We start from the raw sequence: 24,397 nt of genomic DNA on the forward strand, positions 1-24,397 counted from the left end.
CCTTAGCGAGGGCTGCCTCTAATCCAAATGTCTCTCTAATAATAGACCACCAATCCTCAACCAAGGTTTTTTTTTAGAGACCAACACCCGAGCCACGGCCAATCTGGCAGCCGCCATTAAATTTGAAAACAGACGGCCACCTGCCGGGTTATCCTCCTTGTACCCAAGTATTACTTCAAAATTAGTGAGTGGAGAGTCCAAACCTAGTTTAAGCTGAAGTAGCTGTTCTATTCCCTGCCAATAGCCCCTAAGCTCTGGGCATTCAATAAACATATGTAACAGATTGGCTGCGTGTAATCCGCATTTAGGGCATCTGGCCTTCTCCCCCGACATGTTTCCCTGAGCCCATTTAGGTATTTTGGCCGGGGTATAGTATATCATACAAGTAATACGTAGTTGCTGAAGTTGTAGACTTACAGAATGAACTGAATCTTTGACCTGGCCAAGAGCCTTTTTGATCACCCCCGGTGTAACGCATATACCTAGAGCTTGGCTCCAACGCTCTGCTAGTTTCTCACTGCAATCTAATCTAAAACTATATAAATGTTCATACATTAACCCTATTGAGGATTTAGTTAGGAGAGGAATACTGATACTACAGTGAATAAAAGCATATTCTTTGCGAGACTACGAGAGGAAGAGAAATTAAAGGAAACGAAAACGAAGAATTAAAAGATAACGAATGTGGCGACCTTTTTCTGTAAAGAGCGGGCGCTTACTGTGGGCGCCTTGGCTCGCCATCTGGAGGTCGGTGGGCCGCTCGGTGCTTGACAGGCCGGGTCTGCTCTTTTGGGTGTCTCCAGCAGTGGCTCCGGTGTTAGGAGTCGAGAGAGCTGGGAGAGGTATGGAGCCAACTAAGACTGCCCTGAGGTGCACAAGGGATGGAATATCTGCTGCAAATGAAGCCAGTGCACTGGATGGTGGAAGTAGCATGGCACTATTGGTAAGCCGCTTTCACGTCTGCTGCAGTCGGGGAAAACCGCCGAACTTTTAGCTGACGGTTTGGGCGGACTGGACAAAGGGGAGTTAACTGGCAACAAAATTGCCGAAGTTCTGCTCGCAGTATTACCAGACTGCAACAATGTAGCAGAGAATTCTGCCTTGTCAAATACCGGGACTTTGAGTAATGGCAAAGCTAACTCTGGGGAAAAGAATGGTGTCCTTTCACCCCCAATGGCAGCACAACAAGGGATGGTGGATGAGCTTGGCAGGCCTGGTAAGCCTATATCTAATGTGCGGCTGGTGAATGACACTCAATCAATAGATCATTTGGACGTGGTGAGAGGGGACAAGGCTATGGCTTCAGGTACAGAGACCCGCGATACTGTAAATGATATCATGGATGAAGAGGTTAAAGAGCAGGCTTCATATGAGGACATAGAGGAAATGGCGGAATCCTCCATGCAGGCTTCTCCTACTTATATCGCTAAAGGAACCATAGGATGGAAAGGGAAGAGCAAAAACAAAGCAAAAAAGCCACTAGCAGGGCAGAGTGTGGCATCTTCATGTGGGAAAGCGATTCTAGATAACAGCCCACTACGAAAATGGGTACAAACGAAAGGGCACTATGGATCTCGGGCAGTAGCCCTACTGAAAGTAGCTCAATGAGGGATCACTCAGTGGCAGTAGCAGGCTGTAGTGCTAAGCTGGGGGGGGAATCAGATGGGGCGCATTCTGTACCTTTAGTTCCCTCAGTATCCAAGACTATTCATAGTACACCCGCTTCACTGTAATTGATATAGGGAGCTATAGGTAGTCAAGTAGCTTCAACACCCTCACTCTGCCTAATTCTACAGTCACTGAGTGAGCAAAGGCAGGAAGCTCAACAGCATTATAAACAGGCTTGAGAGCAAAATAATAAAAGGCAACATTCCGTACAGGAAATGGCGGATAAGCTTGGAGGGATACCTCGAGATATATCAGAGCTGCAACAGAGAGTTGTAGATACTGAAGAACAGACATGGAAAATCGCCAGCGCCTTTGCAAAACCTTAGGCTTTTCGGGGTTCCAGAAGTTGCAGAAGGGGCAGATCTCAGGGCCTATATGGTGTGATTGCTTCAGAAGGCCTTTCCTGATTCATCAGATTGGGATTGGAATTCTCAGCTGCAAAGAGTACACAGAGTACCAATGATCCAGAGGAATGTGGGGGTTCAATTACCTTGGCCATTTTTGATTTACTTTGGGAACTATCTGTTGAGACAGGCCGTCGCATTTAAAGCTCAACCAAATTCACCAGTAACAATGGAAACAGTTACTTTCTTTGTCAGATCTGAGTTAAGCAAGGCTACAATGGACCGGCGTTGGAAGAGGCTTCAATTTATAGATCCGATAAAAGCTTTAGGTGCTCAAGCTTTTTAGCAGGAACCAGCACGGTTAAAAGTTTTCAAAGATGGGCATACCTATATCTTTACTGAAGAAAAGGAAATAGGTCAAGCAGTGCATAAGTGGCAAACAGATGCTGCGGAATAGACACAGAATAAGGAACTATAAGGGGGTTGAATTGTTGAATTGTTGTGTTTGTTTCACCAAATATTTAGCTGTAACTAGTTGTAATCATGTCTTTTTTTTATCCCCAGGATAGCTAGGTAATTTTTTTCCACTGGGAAGGGCATCCTTTTTTCTTGTTGTTTTTTTTATGGGTGGACACTTTCCAGGTTTGCTCTTTCTCCGCTCATATTTAAATTAGCAGCAAAAATATAGGCGCTATCTTAAATTAAGTTGTCACAGAACAGGTTGTGGGTGTGGGGGTGATCTCTGGGGTTGTGACTCTGTATGGCTGCCTAGTCAGCGGCAGCTGGTAAAGGGGGAGTGTCCTCTTCTATGGGACAGGGGTGGGGTGGGTGGGGAGGGTTGGAGTTTTGTCAGGGGTGGTACGGTTGACGGCATTGTAATAGGGCAAAAAAAGTCATCATTAGGGTACTGTTTGATTAGGGAAAATAGAAGGTTTTTAACTCGGCTTTTTTCTGGTGCAAGCAGGCGAGACACCCAAAATTTACTTTTTTCTTCTTTCTGAACTTAAAAGCGGTAACGGGGACGGGTTTGAGGGACAGAAAGTGAAAGTGAACTATAAACTAGGTTAAATGTATGGTCTGGAATGTGGCAGGCCTCAATAGTGCAACTAAGAGACAGCTAGTCCACGAGGAATTACAAATGTATCAGCCCCACTTCTCAACAGAAACCCATCTCGCCAATAAGGATTGAAACATGTTGAAACAATTAGGATATGATACTATTACCTGTACTACTCAATCTGTATCTGTAAAAGAGTGGTCATACTAAAAGATAAGAGGTTTCACTGTAGCGTGACTAAGACTCAGTCTGATCAATGGGGTCGTTGGGCGTTGGCACAGTTCGTATTAAGGGGCAGAAAGTTCATGGCTTGTGCAATATATGGCCCTAATGTGGACAATCCTGCTATGTTTGAACACCTTAATCTAGAATTATTAACCGCATGCGTGCGGTCGATATTCTGCTCCTGCGCTGGGCTTTACAAAAACCCATTATTCATGACGAGCTGGGCTCGTCATGAGCGTGCGAGGAGGCTACCTCATGACGAGCCCAGCTCGTCATGAGCGTCGAAGGGGTTAAATTGGAAGGCTGAAAAACTGATTATGGGAGACTTTAACTGTGTAATAGATTACTGTATAGACTCTACGGGGAAAGGTAGTAGTATTAGAATGCAAAAGACCCGGGCTGCAATACTTCAGTTGGCAAGACTTCAGTCGGTTAAGGATGTATGGAGGTATTTGTACCCAACTATACCGGGCTATACATTCTATTCAGCTCCCCATCGTATACTAGTATAGAAATGGCCTGGGTGTCGGACAGTTTAATTTTAACATCTGATATGGAAATATGTCCCCGGGTCACTTCAGACCACAACCCCATCATTTTATACTTTCAGGTTGAAGCAGAGAAAAGGGAAAGTAGATTGTTCTCTTTTCCTAGGTATTTGCTGTCAGACAACGAATATCTTGTTAAAATGGGCGAGAAACTTGAGGAATTTTTTAGAGAGAATATGGGGACAGCATCCCCTTTAATTGTCTGGGATACTATGAAAGCCTATGTCCGTGGTATTACACAAAAATATATTTTATTACAGAATAAAAAAGGCAAAGGGAAATGGAGATAAGGGTGAATGCTCTAGGCACTATTGAGAAACAGCATGTCGAGGCAGTAACAAATGCTCAGAGGAATTAGGATAGCTTGCTCCTGTCATTAATAGATGCAAGAACCTTGGTGAAGCAGTTACTCAGGGACAAAATTGCGGCTAGTTATATTAAACATCGATTGAAACAAAATGAGTATGGGGAACATATAGGGCAGATGCTCGCTTATCAGACAGCAGAGGCGAAAGCTAAAACAAAGATAAGTGCAATAAAGGGTATGGATGGGCTTTTGTATACTGAGTCCTCAGCTACTTTGGAGCAGTTTTTTTTGTTATATAAGCAGTTGTATTCACTTACTTGGATATCAAATCAAGTGGAGATACTTCGATATCTTCAAGATAGGTATTTGCCGGTAGTAGCAATGGAGGAAGCTTCTATGCTAGATAAGACTGTAACAATAGAAGAAGTGGAGCTGGCGATTTCAGCATTGCTAAAGGGGAAGGCTGCTGGAGATGACTTAATACCATTAGAATTTTAAAAATCTTTAAAAAAGATTTGCTCTTGCCTTTCAGTAGGGTAATACAATGGGTGTCTACTGGTGGGCAGGTACCAGAGTCGTGGTGTATGACACAAATGGTATTTTTTCTAACCCTGGGCGAAGAACTACGCTCCGTTCGCGGAGCTTGCGGAGTTTCGGCAACTCCGCGTTCTACGGAGAACGCGTAGCTGTCGATTACTCCGCGATCCGGTGCGTAGCGTAGTTCTCGCGCGCTGAATAACATTATCGCGTGCGCGGCAATGGCTTACCTTGGTTCTGCGTTCGCTTTTTCCCGGTCGCGTGTGCCACCATGTTTGTAAACACTCTCGCACAATCCCGTGCGACTGTGCGAACGCGATAACGTCATTTGGATGCGCGATAGCGTCATAAGGATGCGCGAGGATGCTTGTTGGTAAGATCGAGTTGCCGAACACGCAGAAACTGCATTCTTGCACAGAATAACTCGCGAGCATGTTAAAACCATAATAAATTACCATTTTGGTTAGCAAAAAAATGAAAAAACCCTTAAAGTTGTACCTTTGGCTGTATTTTTTGGGGGGAAGGAGTCCTCTTTTTGTTTCTACTCTTTTTTTGAAGAGTAAGGAGGAAGGAGGAAGGGCCCTTGAGTTTACAACTTCCTGTTCCAGTCCACCAGGCTCCTCCCAGTGCTTTGTCCATGTGGTGCTCACTTTCCTTTGGATTTTGAGCTGGAAGGATCACTTTCTGTGTGTGTTGGCTGCATTACTGATTTTTCTTGGATTTATTGAGGACTTTTGGATTTGGAATTCTCTTTTTCAAGTAAGTTTGTGTAATGTATGAGTGAGTATGATGTAGACTTGTGTTTGTTTGATTTGAGTTTTTTTTTAACTACAGTATTCAATCCTGGAATTAAATTATTGATGGAGGCCTGTACTTTTATGAGGTCCCAACTTGTATTTTTTTTTTTTAATTTCATCCAGGCTACATAGAGAGGTACCCATGGGTCCAATCATATTTCTGTGGTCTGTGTTTAAATTTTTATTCCAGTTTGTAAACAAACATCATGGATGGCATTGGATTATGTTCATTATGCAATAGCAATGTCTGTTGTGGAATTTCTGTTTGTGGAATTTAAATGTTTTTATTTTTTAAGCCAATAGCTGACCCTAGTACTCCATGTAGTTAGTGTGTAGGCATGCTTGAGTTCATTGTATTAACTTTCTGTGGCTGGCCTGGCCATGTGTTGGCGGCCATTTTATGTTTCCAGCCACTTAGCTCTTGCCATAGGCCTCCAACCTTGTGGCCTACTCTGCCAGTAGGCCAGAGGTACTACTCATAGGGTCATGAAAGTTAATCAACTGTTTTTGTGGTGTACCATTAATTTGAAAATCATGGATGGCTTGGATTGATGTAGAAAATCTTATTTTTATGTGTGGGGTATTTCAGGTTTTGGGTGTGTTTAACTACTCTGTCAATTTCTGCCATTAGGTAACCCTAGGAATACAGCTTGGGTAGTTTTGGTAACTTCGCACAGTGTGAGAACGTGACCTTACATTTTTTGTCTTGTTCGCGCACTCAATGTACTTGCTCGGGAACGGGAAAACGACGTTTTATTCCATTCGCGCTGCCGAACACGCCGAAAATGTTTAATGTGTTTCTTGTGCTACAAAAAGTCCTCATTTATGTTGTCATTTGGTAGTAGTTTTCTCTTTTTGGAGCATGGACCACTTCCATTTTCTGTCCTCTATGTAATGATTTCTTGTTTATGGCTGGGGTGACCAATTTGGGCGGTGGTGTGGTGTGTCCATTTTGTGAAGCAAAGCATTGTCCCTTTGCCATAGGCATTATTGTCTGCCTTATCTTTCTTTTCATGTTGTTGTTGGTGGCGAGGCCATGTGGTGGCGGCCATTTTGTGTATGCTTCCTTTGTGATTTTGCCATGTTGTTGTTGGTGGCCAGGCCATGTGGTGGAGGCCATTTTGTGTATACATCCTTTGTGATTTTTCCATGTTGTTGTTGGTGGCCAGGCCCTATGGTGGCGGCCATTTTGTGTGTCCTTCCTTTGTGCTTTTGCCATAGGCATCCAAGGTTTTTGACTATTCTGGCAGTAGGGCAGAGGTACTACTACTCATAGCCATAGGTGCATTAAAGTTAATCAACTCTTGACACGCGACATTACATTTTTTGTCTTGTTCGCGCGCTCAATGTACTTGCTCGGGAACGCGATAACGACGTTTTATTCCATTCGCGCTGCCGAACACGCCGATTTTGCATTCTCGCGAACAATATGTCCCGAGTTGCATAAAAGTTTCTCGAAAATGTTGAATGTGTTTCTTGTGCACCCAAAAAAACTGAAGTTGTCATTTGGTTGTATTTTTTGGAGCCTGGAACAATTCCTGTGTCTGTCCTTTGGTTTCTGGGTGGGCTGACCACTTGGGCAGCGGTGCAGCTACTTTGTGAAGCAAAACAAAGCATTGTCCCTTTCCCATAGGCATTTATTGTCTGTCTTCTCTTTTCTCTTTCTTTTCATGTTGCTGGGGGTGGCCAGGCCATGTGGTGGCGGCCATTTTGTAGGTACTTCCTTTGTGCATTTATCATTGGCCTCCCAGCTTTTGGTCTGATCTGACAGTAGGCCAGAGTCCCAGAGGTAGTAGTTAGCGGGGGTGCTGCCTTTATGTAGCTGTTTCCATTCGGTGTATTCAATTAACATCATTAGGGCATGTGTGTATGGCATTGCATTCCAAAATGTGTTGTCTGGGCAGGGGTGTATTAATAAATGTATGCCTTTGTATGTGTTTTTGCGGTGTAGGTTTACAACCTCTTAGCCATGGGGTATTTTTATTCCTTGCATTAACCTGTCATGTGCAGCAGGCATCCTCCTTTTTCTGTCCATATTGGTATATATAGGCCTGCTTGACTTTATTGGTTCTTTCTGGACTTCATGTGGCTTGGAGCTGTGGTGCTGGACTGGTAGTATTAGTCTTCTGTTTTGTCTTTTATACATTGGCCTGTGTGTCTTTCAATTGTTCATGTTGGCTTACTGCTTGTTTGACTGATGTTGTTCTGCCTTCTTTGCTTGTAGGTGCACAAAAAAAGACTGAGGAGGTGCTGGTTGTTTTCATCCATCGCCCGTTCTACTGCCAGACGGACGTCCTTCAGTTGTACGCCACGTGTGGTGTGTGACTCATCTGACCAGACATCTCTGCAATTTGTGCTGCTGTGTGCTGACATCAGAAGAAGATGTGCCCTAAGAAAGCTACCAGGTCCTCCACCACCAAGAAAGTTGCTGAGAAGAAGGAACAGAAGAAGGAAGTGTCACTTAAGTCTGGTATGGACCCCAAAACCTTTTTTGGGACCCCAAAAGGTACGCCTGCAGCAGTGGTGTCTGGGGTGCAAGCTGGGACCAGCACATCCGCATTAGTGGGGGCAAGCCACCAACCCAGGGCCAAGCACATGATGAGGGTCGAAGAGGTAGCCAGCCTAATGTTTGCAAGCAGTGATACTGAGCCTGAACTAAACTTATAGCTGTCTCAAAGTAGTACACAATCCACGCAAGATGGAAGTGCTCAACAACCACCGCCAGCAGTAGATGTTCAACAACCACAACCACCGCCCGCAATAGGAGTTGTTCACCCACAACCACTTCCCGCAACAGTTGTTGAACAACCACAACCACCACCCGCAACAGTTGTTGAACAACCACAACCACCTCCCGCAATTGGAGTTGTTCAACAACAACAACCAAATCCCACAATAGTAGTTGTTGACGAACCACAGCCCGCAATAGTACTTCCTCAAGAACAACAACCACCATCTCCGCACGCAATAGTAGTAGTTGTTCCTCCCGAAGTCGGGGCAGTTCAGGAAGTAGAGCCTCATTCCGAGCAAGAAGAAGAGGAAGCCACTTCTGGAGGTGATCTATTGTCTTTCAATTCACCAAGGGAAAGGAGGGTTAGTGCATCGAGTTCTTCGCCAAGCATCCATTCCGATGACCTTGATAATGATTGGCAGCCACAACTATCTGAGCATTCAAAGGAGAGACATCCCAAGACCAGGCTAGGAAAAAGGAAGTTTCCAGCAAGGCTTGAACTTATGGAGGCCGATGTAGGTGAGCAGGATACTGCTGGTGATAAAGACGGGTCTGACACTGTCATCATCATGAGCGTTATTCCTGGTGCAGAGGATGTAGAGACCAACATTTTCACCCTATCCAGAAAGGCTGCGATTAGTGATGAGCAGGTAGCACGCATAACTCCTACACACTCAACACCCAAAGTAACACCAGCTCCCATTTTTCATCAGCGAAGGCCCGGCAGCATCCGACATCCAGCAGAAGCGCCACTTCAACAGAAGGAGGTAGTGGCAGTACTAGGACTGAGCTGTCACATAGGGATATTCAACAAAAATCCTCCAGTCCATCCGGCATTGGAAGTGGGTCCTCCTCTTCCTATGGCAGGAGACAAAAGTTTACCTCCCCAGTGTGGGACTTCTTTACGGTTCACCCAGATCAGGAGAACATTGCTATATGCACCATTTGTCATGTCAATGTTAGTCGTGGTAAGATTGGTACAAACTATGGTACTGGAAGCCAAACGACCCATTTGAAAAAAACACACTTAATCAGGTGGTAGAACCACCTTGCAAGCTTAAAAAATGTGAGCACTGGTGTTGGTGGGGATACAGTACTACAAGGTCCACTCATGGTTGACCAGAAGGTAGAAGAAGAGGGAGACGATGACCTTCTATCTGGGAGTGGTACACAAATGAGCCCTGTCGCCAGCACTGGAGTGGTAAAGTCCACATCCTCCGCATCAGCAACTTCTCAGTGGCACCAGAGTCAGCTGGAGACACCAAGGAGTGCAAAGTCTGCGATGCAAGGTGGTCCGTCTAGCATAACTGAAAGAAATACAAAGCAGCGTACCATTACTAGCATGTTTAGGCAGGAGGGAAAGTACGAGCGGAGCCACCCAATAGCACGTTTGTACAATGCAAAACTTGCAAAAATGTTGGCACTGGACCTTCTCCCATTTTCATTTGTTGAGGCTGTGGGATTTCGGGAATTAGTGGCAACCATCTGCCCAAAATGGAACGTTCCCAGTCGCTACTATTTTGCCCGAGTTGCTGTTCCAGCACTACACCACGACGTGCTGGAATTGATTGGGAAAGCCTTACAACAGAGTGTTGTCCATTGTATCCACCTGACAACAGACATGTGGAGCAGTTGCGATGCTACAGATTTCATGTGCATCACCGCACACTGGATCTCTTTTGCAGGTGTTAAAGACAAGTTAACTTCAGGCCTTGACGTTGCTGGGATTTTTAATGATACGCGCAGACATGCAACTGTAGCCGTGTTTGCTATGGAGAAAAGTCATACTGCTGAAAACATTTTGTCTGAGTTTAACACCAAGGTCTTTGAATGGCTGCAACCAAGAGGCCTTAAGATTGGTTTTGTTGCCACCGACAATGGCAGTAATTTAGTGAAGGCAATGAGAGAAGGACATTATTTCAGGGTACCCTGTTTGGCACACTGCATTAACTTAGTCGTGCAAGACTTTCTGAAAACTGAAGCCAAAGTCAGCAACATACTGACCATCTGCAGAAGAATATGCACGCATTTTAACCATTCTTTTAAAGGACGGAAGCTGCTACGGGTCATTCAGCGTGAGCATAAATTGCCAGTCAAAGCACTGATCCAGGAGGTCCCAACACGTTGGAACTCTACTTATTTCATGCTTGAGCGTCTCTTTGAGCAGTACATACCACTGAATGCTTATGTCATGTCAAGAAGATTAGGGGATCCTACTGTTAATCTTAAAGCCCTGACTGTTGAGATGTGGCAGTGGGACCTCATTAAATGCATCACAGAGATGCTACTACCCTTTGAGGTCTTCACACGTGCAGTTAGCAGGGAGGACTGTACTATGGGCCAAGCCATCCCATTGTTGTACATGCTTGAGCAACAGGTGAAGGAGGTCTGTGAAACATACGAAGGTGACGAACAAAAAGTTGATGCATATACCTTGGCCAAGGCCTTAGCCAACCGCTTATCTCTAAACGCAAGGCTTCAAATGATTGTGTCAGGTGAACATTACATAACTGCAACAATGTTGGATCCACGGTACAAATTATTTGTCAGCAGTAGCGCAGTAATTCCTTTTTCAGATGGGGATGTTGCCAAGTACAAAACTTCCATAGCTGCGGAAGCTAATGATTTAGAAACTGAACGGCTGTTACTTAAAGGCCTGCCAGTGCCAGCCCAGGCCAGTCAAAGTACTCCTGACGCAAGTTCTTCAGAGCATGAGAGCAGTGCGTCTGCTTCCCAGCAGGCACCAACAGTACCAAAAGCAGCACCTACACGATCTGATTCAGCAGACACAACCAAAAGCATAACTGCTTTTTTTCTACAGAAAGGGATGGGTAAGTCCGTTGCTGTTGCAAAGGGGAAAGAGGACCAGCAAAGCCGAGCCCCAATGAACACTGAGCCGATGGTTCAGGCCTATCTGGATGACACAACAGAGGTGTTCATGGAGCAAAGCCCATTGGTCTATTGGTATGAAAGAAGGAGACAGTGGCCAGTGCTGAGCAGGCTGGCGATAAAGTATCTGGCTTGTCCTGTAGCCAGTGTCTCTTCTGAGCGGGTTTTCAGTGCTGCTGGTGCCATTGTGACATCGAAAAAGACTAGTCTCTCCCCCAAAAGCGTGGAGAGGCTGACAATGATAAAAATGAATCAACACTTCATACCACCAGACTATAAAGTACGTGAATCAGAGCAGGATGAAGAAAGCGAGTCCGAAGACCTCATCACTACTGGGTTACATGACCGAACGCACAGAGTTTGAGGACGAGCTCCTCTTCCCTGACAACTAGGCTTTTAAATTGTTACTTTCTCCCTTCCTTTATTTGTGTTATTTTCTTATTAACAATGGCTTTCTGGTGCAAAACTGCAAATAAAAACCACAACCAAATCCATCCCCACCACTGATTCTTTTTATGTACCTACTGGAGTTGCACGCCTGTGCATTTATTTCCACTGTATCTTTTTATTTACCTACTGGAGTTGCACGCCTGTGCATTTGTTGACTGCAGCACTCCTCAGAGTCTTGCTCCATCTTCTTGACTCCCACTCAAGTCAATACAATTCCATCTTGCCAGCCATACATTGGATGTTGTAGATGGAGTATAGTACAATAATGTAGCCTCTAACAGTCCCTCCATAACAAGTGAACCGTACAGTCATGACTACAGCCTTCCTCTATTTCATTTGAAATCTGCAACTCATCACTGTCTTACTCTTAAGGCTACCACCTCTGTCTGCAGGCATTCATAGACGACTCTTCAGTGTCAATACTTGAGCAGGCATCCACAACTGAAGTCAACTTGTTGTGACTCGTCATTACTTTTAAAAGGCTCGGCAGCATCTGTGATCAATCATCTGACAGTGAAAGACAAGAGCAAGACAGGTATATTAAATGAATGATGCAATGCATTGCATAGGATGTTTAGCTGACTCTGAGCAAATGTGCATGGAATTGAAGTATACTAGTAACTTCAGACTCACGTGATAGCCAATTTTTCCATGTTATTTAATAATATAAATTATTTACGCACTTGTGTTCCTACTACTACAGGTGCAGTCAGGACTTAATTTATCGTTCGTAGTCACTCACTACAGACTGAGTTGCTGTTGCTGTTGGACTAGACGTGCCACACCTGATAATGATGTTGACACCACCCATATCTTTGCACGCTGTCAGACAGTTGGATCTGAGCTGATTGATGTACGATGTTTCTTGGAGTGGAATACAAGGTAAATACAAATAAGAGGCACAGCACAGTAGACCCAGGCTACTTCATGTGTGTGCACTGTGCAGTGGTACAGTACAATAGTGGTATGATTGATGACTGAGAATGACGCATTGATTTTGTTGATTAATTTTGAAAACGCTAGGTTGCTTTTTTAATTTTTATGCCCCTTTCTCTGGCTCAGTCAAATTGTTAGGTAAATGCAGTTTGTGTTACTGGCGACCCTGTGTCGTGGGTCTGTTCTGTGCTGGCTCCTGTTGTTTCTTGTACTTCTAGATTAATAATGATGTGCAACTAGTAGACTTATACATAACATATTGTATCGAAGCCGCCTAAGTCTGAAAGTCCTCTCTTTACGACTACTCCGCTTGTATTATTTTTTTGATCTTCACTGTATTTCAAATACACTTTGTTTAGGTCATTCACATTCTTTTGTATTTGCCTTTTCTTTTTCAATCCACACAGGCTGGACGTTTTTCACCCACTGCTATTATACTATGAGCATCTACTCACCATTACCACTAATCATCATCATCAAGCAATTGGATGGCGGGAAACCAAGAATGATATTCAGCGTATCCTGTTTCTACGTTTATTCCTTACATTCATTGGCTAGTGGATCAAATTCAACATCATAAATCATCGTCTTCATTGTTTTGCTTTTGTTGTCTACATGCGTACTGTTTTTCTTTCTCAAACCTTTCCCAAAACCCCCGTACCCATCCATTCAACAAACCCTAACCCTCTTCCCCCGGGCTGCGTGGTTTCATTGAGGTGCGATGTTTGTTACATTAAATATACACCAACAATATGATCACGCGCTTGCTGGGGCAGATGTGGTGAAAGCAACAATAGTGTAATTTCAACAAGGCATGGCCAGGATCTTCTTCTGCTTCCCAACTCAAGCTCTGTGTATAATGCCAAATAATTTACCATTACCATCAAACAACGAATACGTAATGAATTGGCCTCATTGTTTGGGTTTAAGTTTACAGCATTATGATTTAGAAAAGTTTGACGTTGACGTGAGTACTACAACTACAGTTGAACTTCTTATCTTCTCTTGCACTTACTTTCCAGTCCCCAAAACCATTGTTTTGTTTCAGTTTAGCAGTTGCAAAATTGTATTGGGTCAGTCGTGTAATGTACTGTACTTAATACTTATACTACCCCCACATTGTCTATCACGCAAATGACTGCCTCTTTCTTTTTGTCTCAAAATGCTACTGGCAGGGTCTGTCTACTACTACTATCACAGAAGTTCAGAACAACAGATTCTTATCCATTGTCTTGGGAAACAAATGCAGCCCACTTCATCATCAGCAATCACAGGTAAGATAAGTTTGCTGTGAGGTATAACGCAAGACAGACTGGTAGTTCTTCTAATACTACAAATATAACTCAGTGAGGGTTTACCGCATCTATCTGTCTGCATGTTAAAGATGTGGCCAATATATTTTTTTATTCGAAAGCACTGTCCGCTGACCTGCATGGCCAATTAAACGTTGCGATGTTGCACAACGTACATTATTTGGTGAAACAGTCCCCCCCTCCACCCCCCCAACAAACACAAATGAACTTCAAATGTTTTCTTTTGAAAATAACTTTGTGACTCATTTTTATTTTAACATAATATAAAGAAAGATGATACAAAAATAAAATATATATGAAATCTTACCCCACAGCTGTCCCTACCCTCCCCTAACCCCAACAAAAATTTCAAAGTTAAATGTAAACCCCAACACCCAAATCCCACCCACCAACAAAAGGATTGAAAAAGGGCCAAACAAACAGGGTCCATCTCAAAGCCGGCGGGCTTTCAGGTGTTTGTCCACAATGAGCTTCACCCGCTCCTCTATTCCATCATCAAGCTTCACCCGCTCCTCTATTCCATCCTCAAGCCTCGCTACCCGGCGGAGAATCTTTTGTTGAAATTGCCGGCACCTACATTGGCATGCATGTTGTGGGGGGGCGGCCGATGATGTAAAAATCCGGCGGCGGGCGGCTGCCTGACCACGGCGACGTACTCCTGCAGGCTTGGGGGCCGGGGCATTGGAAGAGGCAGCAGCTGCTGCCGCCGCCTCCTCCTCCTCCTCCACGGCCTGAGCCACCAGCCGGCGGTAGGCCTCAACGATGGCCTGCAGTTTCCGCTGCCGGGCCCGGACTGCCAACTCCTTCCTTGTTGGTTTTGAAGGAGTAACTATAAAGAAAGCAACAGAATTGTTGTAATCCAAAATCCCAGCAAATCAAGAACACAAAATTGATTCAACACATAGTGGCACAGTAGCACTAGCAAGCAAGCTGAGTACAAAAAATTGTGTTGCATCTATCTTGAACATTCTACGGCCTATATAATTAATTTGTTGGAATTTTTGGGACGGCATTATGCCTGCCCTAGTAGCATGGGTGTACTTCAACGGTCACACACATACGAACACCTGTCTTTTTCATATCTCGTTTTATATCATATACTCTGCTTCCGGGAAGGCGTGAACAGTCTCAAACTAACATTAATTAACAGGGGCCAGCTAGTAGTAAATGTCTAGTAGAGACTATCATTCTTTATATCGCGCAACAAACCTTATTTGGTTTGTGTTTCACCAGCAACGACCCATACATCCAGTCGTCCCCTCCTTCCCTTGCCTTTGGGTTTGACCAAAACACCGCTGCTGAGACTATACTAGCCACCGATATTGGGTGTGTCTCCCAACCACGCAGGCAGCTGTGTTTTCCCCTTTCCATGCTTCCACAACAACCCATGCATCCGACTGCTATCAGCCACCTGCATTGTTGTTTCCAAAGTATCCTTCTATATTAGATGATTGGTGCTTTTTCCTTGCTCCTTTCATCATACTTAAAATCGATCTCCTTAGTGTTGTTAATCCATCGCGGTCATGTTGTGGATAAGACTTAGTCTGCCACCAACCTTTCACAGCTGAGTTGTAGTCAGATAGAAGAGGCCTGTTATTTTATCAATTCTCGCCGGTAGTAATGCTAAGCATGGTAAATTCGCTAATGACAAATAAAGGTGGCGTCATATACTGTCCAGTAGAACTTCAAGTTCGAGTACAGTGAGGAAGTTTTCCCCTCCCACCAAGTAATGCGGATCACTATTGAATGTAACTTACCATCGCCCACCGCTGTTGGATCCTCCCCCACTGCTGCTGGTTCTGGTGTAGGTGCCTCTGGTCCTCCTGTCCCCTCCGGGATCGCCTCTGCTGACGCTGCGCCGCTGTCCCCGTCGGCACTGGTGGATGGTACCGGTTCTGCACCTATAAAAATAAATACACCTTTTTAGATGGATGCACAGTCCCCATTGTACTTGTTCACCAAGAATGGAGTTCTGCAAAACAGTTAAGTACAACGTAATCAGTAGTAGTCCACATTGCATAGTACAGCAGAGTCATTTGTTATGGTATGGTACCCAAGCTCATCTCATCTGCTACTCTAGTCCTTGGAAATTTGAACTGAACCATGTAACCTTTGTACATCAATGTATACAGTTTTGCGCATGCTACCGCGCAGCTTGTTGCGCAGTACGAGAAGACGCCTTTGAGGCCACATGATTGTTCAATGCATACACCTGAAGAGGTTGGAAAATAAAAAGGCCCGTATTTACTTTTTTTATGTGGATTGTGGAATCGAGTTTGCTTAAAGGTTACACCTTTTTTTTAGCATGACTGGAAAAAACTTGCATAAATGTATTTCATACTGTCTAACGTGCATCACTTTTGTCATTATTTTTCGGCAGATGAGAAGATTTCCTTCTACGAAGCAGAGATTTCCAGAGCTTACCAAAAAGAGGCATATGTAACCAGTATACGTTCAATGGTGAGGGGTCTCCAACATTTCCCACATTTCCCTATCGTGCACTATTAGCTGTACAAATGTAGATTACTTTATTCAGCCTTTTTTAACTCTGGATTTTTTCAGGTGGGCCCCTTGACGTATTTCACGGAACAACTTAAAAACATTGATGTTACTTACTTACTTCTAACAAAATAAAGCTTTTGAAGTACCACATTGACTCTGAAGTATATTTTCAGTGTCTGTTGTCTTGTAGACTTACACGAGTGAGTGAGCAAAAGGGGGTTACTTAGGTTATGGATTGTGTAATAAAAAAGCATTGGGCATCTTGGTATTGGGGTTCAGGAGTGGGATAATTGAATAATTGACCAATGACTGAGCCCATATAGGTTGTTGTTCAGAGAATTGTGGGTTCCTCGGAGTTCTGTGACTGAGGTGTAAGTTAACTAAGGTCCAACCTGCCTATCACCAACATCCAATTTTCTGGTGCATACATAGTTATGTATGTGACTGCATAGAAGAATACCCACAAGAGTAGTAGTGGTATACTAATGTTTACAAAATACTAGACCAACATCTGGATGCATACTTGGTTGGTGTCAATTGGCAAAGCAGAGACATTACAGAGGAAAAAGCATAAGACAGGAGTGGACCCTGTGCCTACAGCTATTCTATCACAGATTTTTTGAAAAGATTAATACCTTAACTAAAGAGTGGGCAACAGGGCAAGCTTACCTACAGACAGTCTAATACTAGTAGTAGCACAGAGAGTCATAGCAGAGGCTCTTTGAAGGAACAGAAAGGCAGGGACAGATACCCAAAATTTTGAAAACATAATGAAAATCAAAAAAGCATTTGTCGAAATGTATTTAGGAAGGAAATGTCAATAATCTGTTGGAAAAAAAGCTCCGTTAGAAAGTTAGGGAAATATCATTGTTCCAAAAGAAAGCACTGTTGGACTTACTGGGGACAGCAGCAGGATCCTCAGTAGAGGAGCTCTGTGCCTGTGGTTCACCCGCCGACTCGGTCCCAGCCTTCTGCTTGCCCCTGGGTTCTGTGGTTCATGTAAGAAATAATAAAGAAAGAGAAAAACATTGAGTGCTGTGAAACATAGACATCATTTCAAAAACCACTGCTAGAACATTAAAAGAAACAAACATTGATCTACCATGACTACTGCCTTGCAGGATTCACTGACTGTATACTTGGAGAAAACAACTCAAATGTTCCATAAACATTCTGCTTGCAGATTACTAAGTAACACAGAGGCAGTAACACCTGAACAACACCACCGATTCAAGAATGGGGTAAGCAATTATCTGTAAGTAGGCATTTCTTTTTTATTTTACCCAGCAAAATGCATAGATAGTTCGGCTACTGACTGAATGCTACTGCTGCTAAGCCTACCCACTCACTAAACAAACTACATCAGTTCTATGGAGGGCTGAGGCAGGGGCAGCTCTAGGCTCATGGTGGTCCTGGGCATGGAGCGTAGGTAGGGGGCCCCGGAAGAGGAGGTCGGGGTGGAGCACGGAGGCCAGTGAAGTGGGGGGAGTCTGGGTGTTTGGAAGTGGAACAGAGCCGGAGGCACCAAATCCCTGCAAGGGGCCGCCACGCAAATATGTATCCATCCATCCTCAAAGGATTATTAAATTAAGGATATATATTGATGTGGTGGCCCCTGGCGTTTGGTGGTCCTGTGCACTTGCACAGCTTGCACATGCGAAAGCCGGTCCTGGCTGAGGTAAAGTAACTTTAGCATTCATTGCCAGAGGAGATTTCATGCAGAAGAGAAGGCCGTGAAAAAAATGATACAATATGCAAACTACGTACAATTATCCATCCACCGCTATTTCACTGACGGACAAAGGAAGGACAAGACTCTATTAATAGCATTAACTAACTTCAGTTCTCTACAATAAAGAAAATCTCACATCAATAAACAGCAAAAGCTAGCGCCAAGTTGAAACAACACCCAAGAGTCAGTGAAGAAGAGCAGCACAGACCAGTGTCATACAATTACAGTAGATATAACGGAATACATCGGAAATGTAACTAGGAGCACCACTCATCGCGTTACTTATTCAGCCAAGATTTAGAAAGATACAATAACAATACTTATACTACAATAGGAGACGCCGTCAACGCCCCAGGGAAAGCGGAATTGACTTTAGGCGGGTCAGAGGATAACCGGAAGGAGTTCGAGTCTTCAGGTCGGCGGTGGCTGATCGGGAACCTTTGGACTCCCCGTGTGTGTACCTGGAACGCTGTGCGGACTCACCGCGAGATACCCTGTGTGGAGTAGCAGGATCGGCTCGGAGGCATAATACCTGGTAGGAGCATCGACTGCTTTGTGCAAATTTCGTACTTTACCCATTACTACGCACCATGTCGGCGGACACGTTAAGGGGGCGTGTGGAGGCGTCCAGGGGCATGTTTACGGATTCCCCGGCTGGGGGATCCGGGTCCAATACTATTTCCACTGTGGTGTCAGTTAGTAGCACAAGAAATGAAGCAAAAGAACTTTTTAAGCGCCTGGAAAAATGCAGCAAGAGAGAATTATCAAAATGGTGGGAGTTTACCTCTTTAACTGGCTATTTGGATGTGGGGCGAGTACCGCGCGGTCTGCGCATTATGCTAGCACCCTCCTACGAACAGCCCGACCCACTCATGCTATCGGCTTGGGCACTTTGCAACTTACAGAATTCCAAACGCTTAATGGCTATACTAGTACAGTTTGCAGAGAGCGACAGACTGAAGCTCTTAGAGGAAATTAACTTGATTGAAGCTGAAATAGTCAAATTGCCTCCCACTCCGGAACTAGATAAATATAGAACGGAAATGAATGCACGATTAGCGCGTGAGGAAGGCATTATTAAGAAGAGGAAAGCTTTCAAGTTTATACGTGACAGACTTGACTATGAAAATGGCCAAATCTTTACTTTTGCAAAGAAATACAACAGCATTAAACAGAGTAAAACTTTATCCATTGCTGCTGCAAGCTCAACTGAAACCACAGTACCGTCACAACAGGTAGAACTTTCCTCATTTTCGGGGGATAGCTCACAACCCGAGAGTGAGTCGGATACAGAAGCAAGGCGACAACAACGGTCGGGGTTTCGAAAATTCACCCCAGGGCAGGAGTTGGAGTTGGTCCAGCAGGATCGCAAACTAACCTTGCGCTCAGCAAATCAGCTACCCGTAGGCAACAAGCCAACAGGAAACGCTCAGAGAGGCGCAAAAGCAACAAACGCCGCAAGCGCAAGGGGAACTCCAAGGAGACAGCGTACCAGATGGCAGCGCAACAAGGCACAGCCGGTACCATCACAGGATTGAATGCTAGTACACAAGTTGATGATAATGGACATTCTGTCATCAATCTGACTGATATCGATCTAACCCCTAAAGAAACAAGCATCCTGGCGTTAGGATTAACGTACAGCCCTAGGGGTGATTTTGACTATACAACTACAAAGATCGACATGTTCAAATTTGTGCGTAAATTAAAATTGAGAAAATATCATAATTCACACAAAATATTGGACAGCGATGTATCCAGTAATACTCAACCTGTAAATAGCAGCCTGAGTGTTCTCGAGGCGACTAATGTTGCGACCACCACTGGATCAGCTCTTACACAAGAACTCTTCGAGCTTCAAGAGGAGGAATCTCCTCTAGAATACAATAATTCAACGATACTCGGGGGTGAACCTGTCACTGCCTCATGCATATCACCCTTCAAACCGAAGTCCAAATTTTGTCCACTTATGATAAAGGATAATGTGGATTTGTTTCATGACAAAGTGACGGTACAATTGAAGGAATTACAGATTAAGAATGCCCACAGAACTAAACGCTTCAATTATAGGGACAGTGAATACCATCAATTAATCAAAAAACTGAGTGCAAACAAACATGTGGTGGTACGACAATCAGTCAAAGGGGGCAACGTGGTCTTATGGCCACGTAAGATGTACCTAGAAGAAGCCCTGAAACAACTTAATGACAGGGACTGTTATAAACGTATCACCTCACAAGATGCTCTCCAGGCGAGGAATGCAATATACTCCACACTTACAGCTTGGAGGAGCAAGGGCCTGCTCACTATGGATGAACTCAAATTTTTGAGGAATGACTTTCCGGTCACACCAGTCATCTACTTCATCCCGAAGGTTCATAAGTGTTACCAACAACCACCAGGCAGGCCCATAATTTCTGCTTGCAACAGCCTGTTAGAGAACATGAGTAAATACATTGACTTCTTCTTACAAGATTTTGTGAGAAATCTGCCATCTTTTATTTTGGATACTAGTGACTTATTAAGGAAACTGGTAAACTTCAGATGGAATACGAACTATATACTGGTATCTATGGATGTCACTTCTTTATATACCAGTATATTCCATCAGGATGGTATGAGAGCAGTGCAACATTTTCTTGGGAAAAGACTAAACTGTTTCCAGGAGCATTCAAAAATGTTGATAGACATGATTGCAATCTGCTTAGAGAAAAATGTGTTTATGTTTGCCAAACAGCTTTTTCTTCAGACCAGGGGAGTGGCCATGGGGGCCTGCTTCTCTCCCAGTTACGCCTGTTTACACATGGGGTACTGGGAGGAGCAGGTCCTCTGGCAAGAACATTCAGCCACTATGAATTCTAAAGTAAAACTGTGGTCAAGATATATTGATGACTTGTTCTTTGTATGGGAGGGTACTAAGACGGAGGTGATTGATTTTATTGATAAATTGAATCACAATAATCTTAACATTCAGTTCACCAGCAGCATCAGTGCCACCTCTATTGTGTTCCTTGATGTGGAGATTTACGTCCAGGCAGGCAGTCTCCATACTAGATTGCACCGCAAGCCTACTGCGGGCAACACACTGCTGCATGCCGGAAGCCACCATCCTGCACACCTGATACGGAGCATACCCTATGGGGAGATGCTCCGTGTCAGGAGGATCTGCAGCAGTGAGGAAGAGTGCCGGCTGGCACAACTTCATTGTAAATCTCCTTTCCTTCTTAGAGGCTATAAATCTGAAGCTATAGATGTGGCAATTCTCAAGGCAAACAGAATGGACAGAACATCACTCCTGGGCTCAGGAGTGATTAACTTGAAACCACGGGTCAAGGGTTCACAAGAGGTGATAAGGATGATTATGGGTTATAGCAACCAACATAATAGTATCTACAAAATCATTAAGGATAACTGGTCATTATTGTCCGAAGATCCTATTCTGGGTCCAGTTATTCCAAAATTTCCCAGTATAGCCTACCGTAAAGCGAGGTCTATGAAAGACAGCTTGGTATCCAGTAGCCCTGAGGTGGTAACGGGAACTTGGCTGAATGAGAGCAAGGGTTTTTTGAGGTGTTCGAGTTGTAAGGCTTGTAAAAATGGCGTCAGTAAAACAGAAGTAAAAACGCCACTGTCGCCATTCCCTATTAAGATTAGACACAAGCTCAACTGTAAGACAGAATTCGCAGTTTATGTTTTAGAGTGCCCTTGTGGGCTAAGATATGTGGGCAGTACGAGACCTCAGGTCCACAAGCGCATTCTGCAGCATCTGCGAGCCATACGCAACGTTGACCCCTCATACCCAGTGGCCAGGCACTTTGATAAGTGCCATGGGAAAGATGCTTCCCTCTTGTCGTATTATGTGATAGACTGTGTTCCTCCCCAGAGGAGAGGAGGAGATAGAGAGTCCCTGTTCCGCAAATTAGAGACGCGCTATATTATTCTTTTGGATACCAAGGCACCACAGGGCCTAAATACTGGGGAGGACTGCCACACCTATCTATAATACTGTCTGTCCATTGAGAGATGTACACCTTGAGTTACAATGCCTATCTGTAGCTATATTGGACATTGAGTCTTATCATGTACCCTGGACGCCTTCTGAACTGCAATATAATCAATTTTAATTCACATTTAATGAATTTATTCACATTTTTGCACTTTATATGGTAGCACTTTCTTGCCATCTGGATATATAGAAATACTTTGCACAAATCTTGCAATTTTGCACATTTATTATCTGTACAGTATACCCTATACATTGACTTAGCTGTCAGTGTGGTTAATTTCACATAAACCCAGGAGTCATTTACATCATTAGGACAGGGTTTTAAGTGAATATATTTATAGTTTTAACTTTTATATGTCATTTGGAGGTTTTTTAGTAAATATTGATTAACTTTTGTCATTTAATGTTTACATATGAAATTTTTGAAATTTGTGACTTTATTGTGGTTTATTAACTTGGGGTTTGAGTATGTATTTTACAGACAAGTGTACAGAAGCATATTGACATTGTTGTTATATGTGATATATTGTGCATACCAATAGCATTTAAGCTGCAATTTCAACTGTGTGGGAGTTACGTTATGATACTATAGTAACTTTTCCATTTCTATAACATGTGATGGCGACTATGCACTTTAAATGGGTGGCCAGCCCTCGTGACGATGTCATGTGAACAAGGCTATCTCTAGCCGAAAAGCGTCGTGGCGGACTGGTGCTGGGTTTGAAAATAATAAAATAACTTTGCACCTGAACTTGTGTCTCGCTGGTTCCTGTTCGATTGTGCGGTCGACTGCAGCGCTTGCGGACATCTGGAGCTTTACATACCTCATATATATATATATATATATATATATATATATATATATATATATATATATATATACACATATATATATACAATTATACACACACTTTTTTTTGGGGGTAGCCACTCACCAAGACCCACGACCTCGACACCAAGCAGGTCCAAGAGGTCCTGCTCCCGGTCCAAAATGTCTGCCCAGCGGTGGGTCAGCTGATGGTGGGTACGCCGGATACCGGAGCAGCGGAAGACTGCCCGGCGCACCTTCGCCCACCGCCGGAGACGCTCTTCAATCTGGTAGCCGGAGCGGGGCCTGCCGCCTGCTGCCAAGGTCAAGGGGAGGTGGCGCTGGAGAAAAAAGACCAGGGCAGCCACCTCCTCCTCCCCAAAAAGTTGGCGGGCCGTCACCCCTGAGGGGCGCATTCTGCCGCAAGGCAGCCGGGTTTTTTGGGGCACAGGCGCCTTGCCCTTTGAGCCGCCGATGCTGCTGGCGCCCTTCACCATGGTTCTGGGTGGAGGGGAGAAGAAAAGTTCAAGACAAAAAGGTAGGGGAAAGAAGAAGCAAGGTAAAAGAAGGAAGTAAAATAAAACAATAGAAAAGTTGAAAAAAAGTTGTAAAAGTAGAAATAAAATGAAAAATATAAACCTAGGCACAGAGAGAGATAGGTAATAACTAAAGAAAGTTTGAAAAAGTGGGTAAAAAGATCAGGATTGAAGAGATATCAGCTAGATGCTAAAGTAGGCCCAAAACCATAGCCAGAGTGTGAAATCCAAGATGGCTGCGCCCGTCGCGACCGCGTGGGTAGGTTCGCGCGATATTTAGCGCGATCACGCACTTTTGTAGTGCGAACGAGAAGATGAGTTCCCGAACATGTCTTGCACAACGCGAACACGTGACTTGTGACCCGGAACAGGAAATAAGGGAACGCAAGCGGGCGGGACAAACCTCTTGGGTAACTTAGCGCGCTAGCCATCCCGAGCATGCAGGCAGCGCCCCGAACACGCGCACCGCGCTTCCGAAGACTAAAAACGGCGCGCGAACAGGTCTAGCAAGCAACTACGCATGTCCGCGGAGCTACGCGTAGCTCGCGGAGTGCAAGTGCGTCTTCGCGTAGCTCCGCGGAGTGCGGCTCCGCGAACTACGCCCAGGGTTAATTTTTTCTAAAAAAGGGCAAACCACCGACTGAATGTGGATCATACTGGCTTTTATCTTTCATTAACGCGGATGCCAAGATATTTTCAAAAATCTTGGCAACTCGGTTGGCACCACTAATGCCGCAATTAGTCTCTGCGAGACAGCATGGATTTATCAGGGGTAGGGACACTACCTCGCAAGTAAATATGGCTATTGGAGCGTTTGACTTTGCGGAAAAAAAAAATATTGACTTCGGTATGAATCTTTCAGATGCCGAAAAGGCTTTTGACCGGGTGAGGTTGGAGTTTTTATGAGCTGTACTGATCAAGGCAGGCTTCGGATCCCAGTTCCGGGCTTGGGTGCAGGCTCTATATAGTAATCCACAGGCAAAGTTATCTTACATGGGTACTCGCTCCACA

General features: G+C 44.3%; 1 protein-coding gene across 2 annotated transcripts in view; it reads right to left on the reverse strand.

Annotated features, from left to right (window-relative positions):
• LOC144755033 (uncharacterized) overlaps window positions 1–24,397 on the reverse strand; it is a 326,794-nt gene that overhangs the window by 280,547 nt on the left and 21,850 nt on the right. Inside the window, exons 2-4 of one of the 2 annotated variants that reach the window (XM_078643484.1) lie at window positions 17,203–17,292; window positions 15,560–15,703; window positions 14,196–14,631 (exon numbers count right to left, since the gene is read on the reverse strand). In XM_078643484.1, the coding sequence (XP_078499610.1) occupies window positions 14,234–14,631; window positions 15,560–15,703; window positions 17,203–17,292 (632 nt within the window). In that variant the 3' untranslated portion in view covers window positions 14,196–14,233. Of the gene's footprint in view, window positions 1–14,195; window positions 14,632–15,559; window positions 15,704–17,202; window positions 17,293–24,397 lie in introns of those variants that run through there. The other variant, XM_078643485.1, reaches the window with a different exon arrangement.

This window comes from Lissotriton helveticus, chromosome 5_1 (genome assembly GCF_964261635.1).
Source record: "Lissotriton helveticus chromosome 5_1, aLisHel1.1, whole genome shotgun sequence".
NCBI lineage: Eukaryota > Metazoa > Chordata > Amphibia > Caudata > Salamandridae > Lissotriton > Lissotriton helveticus.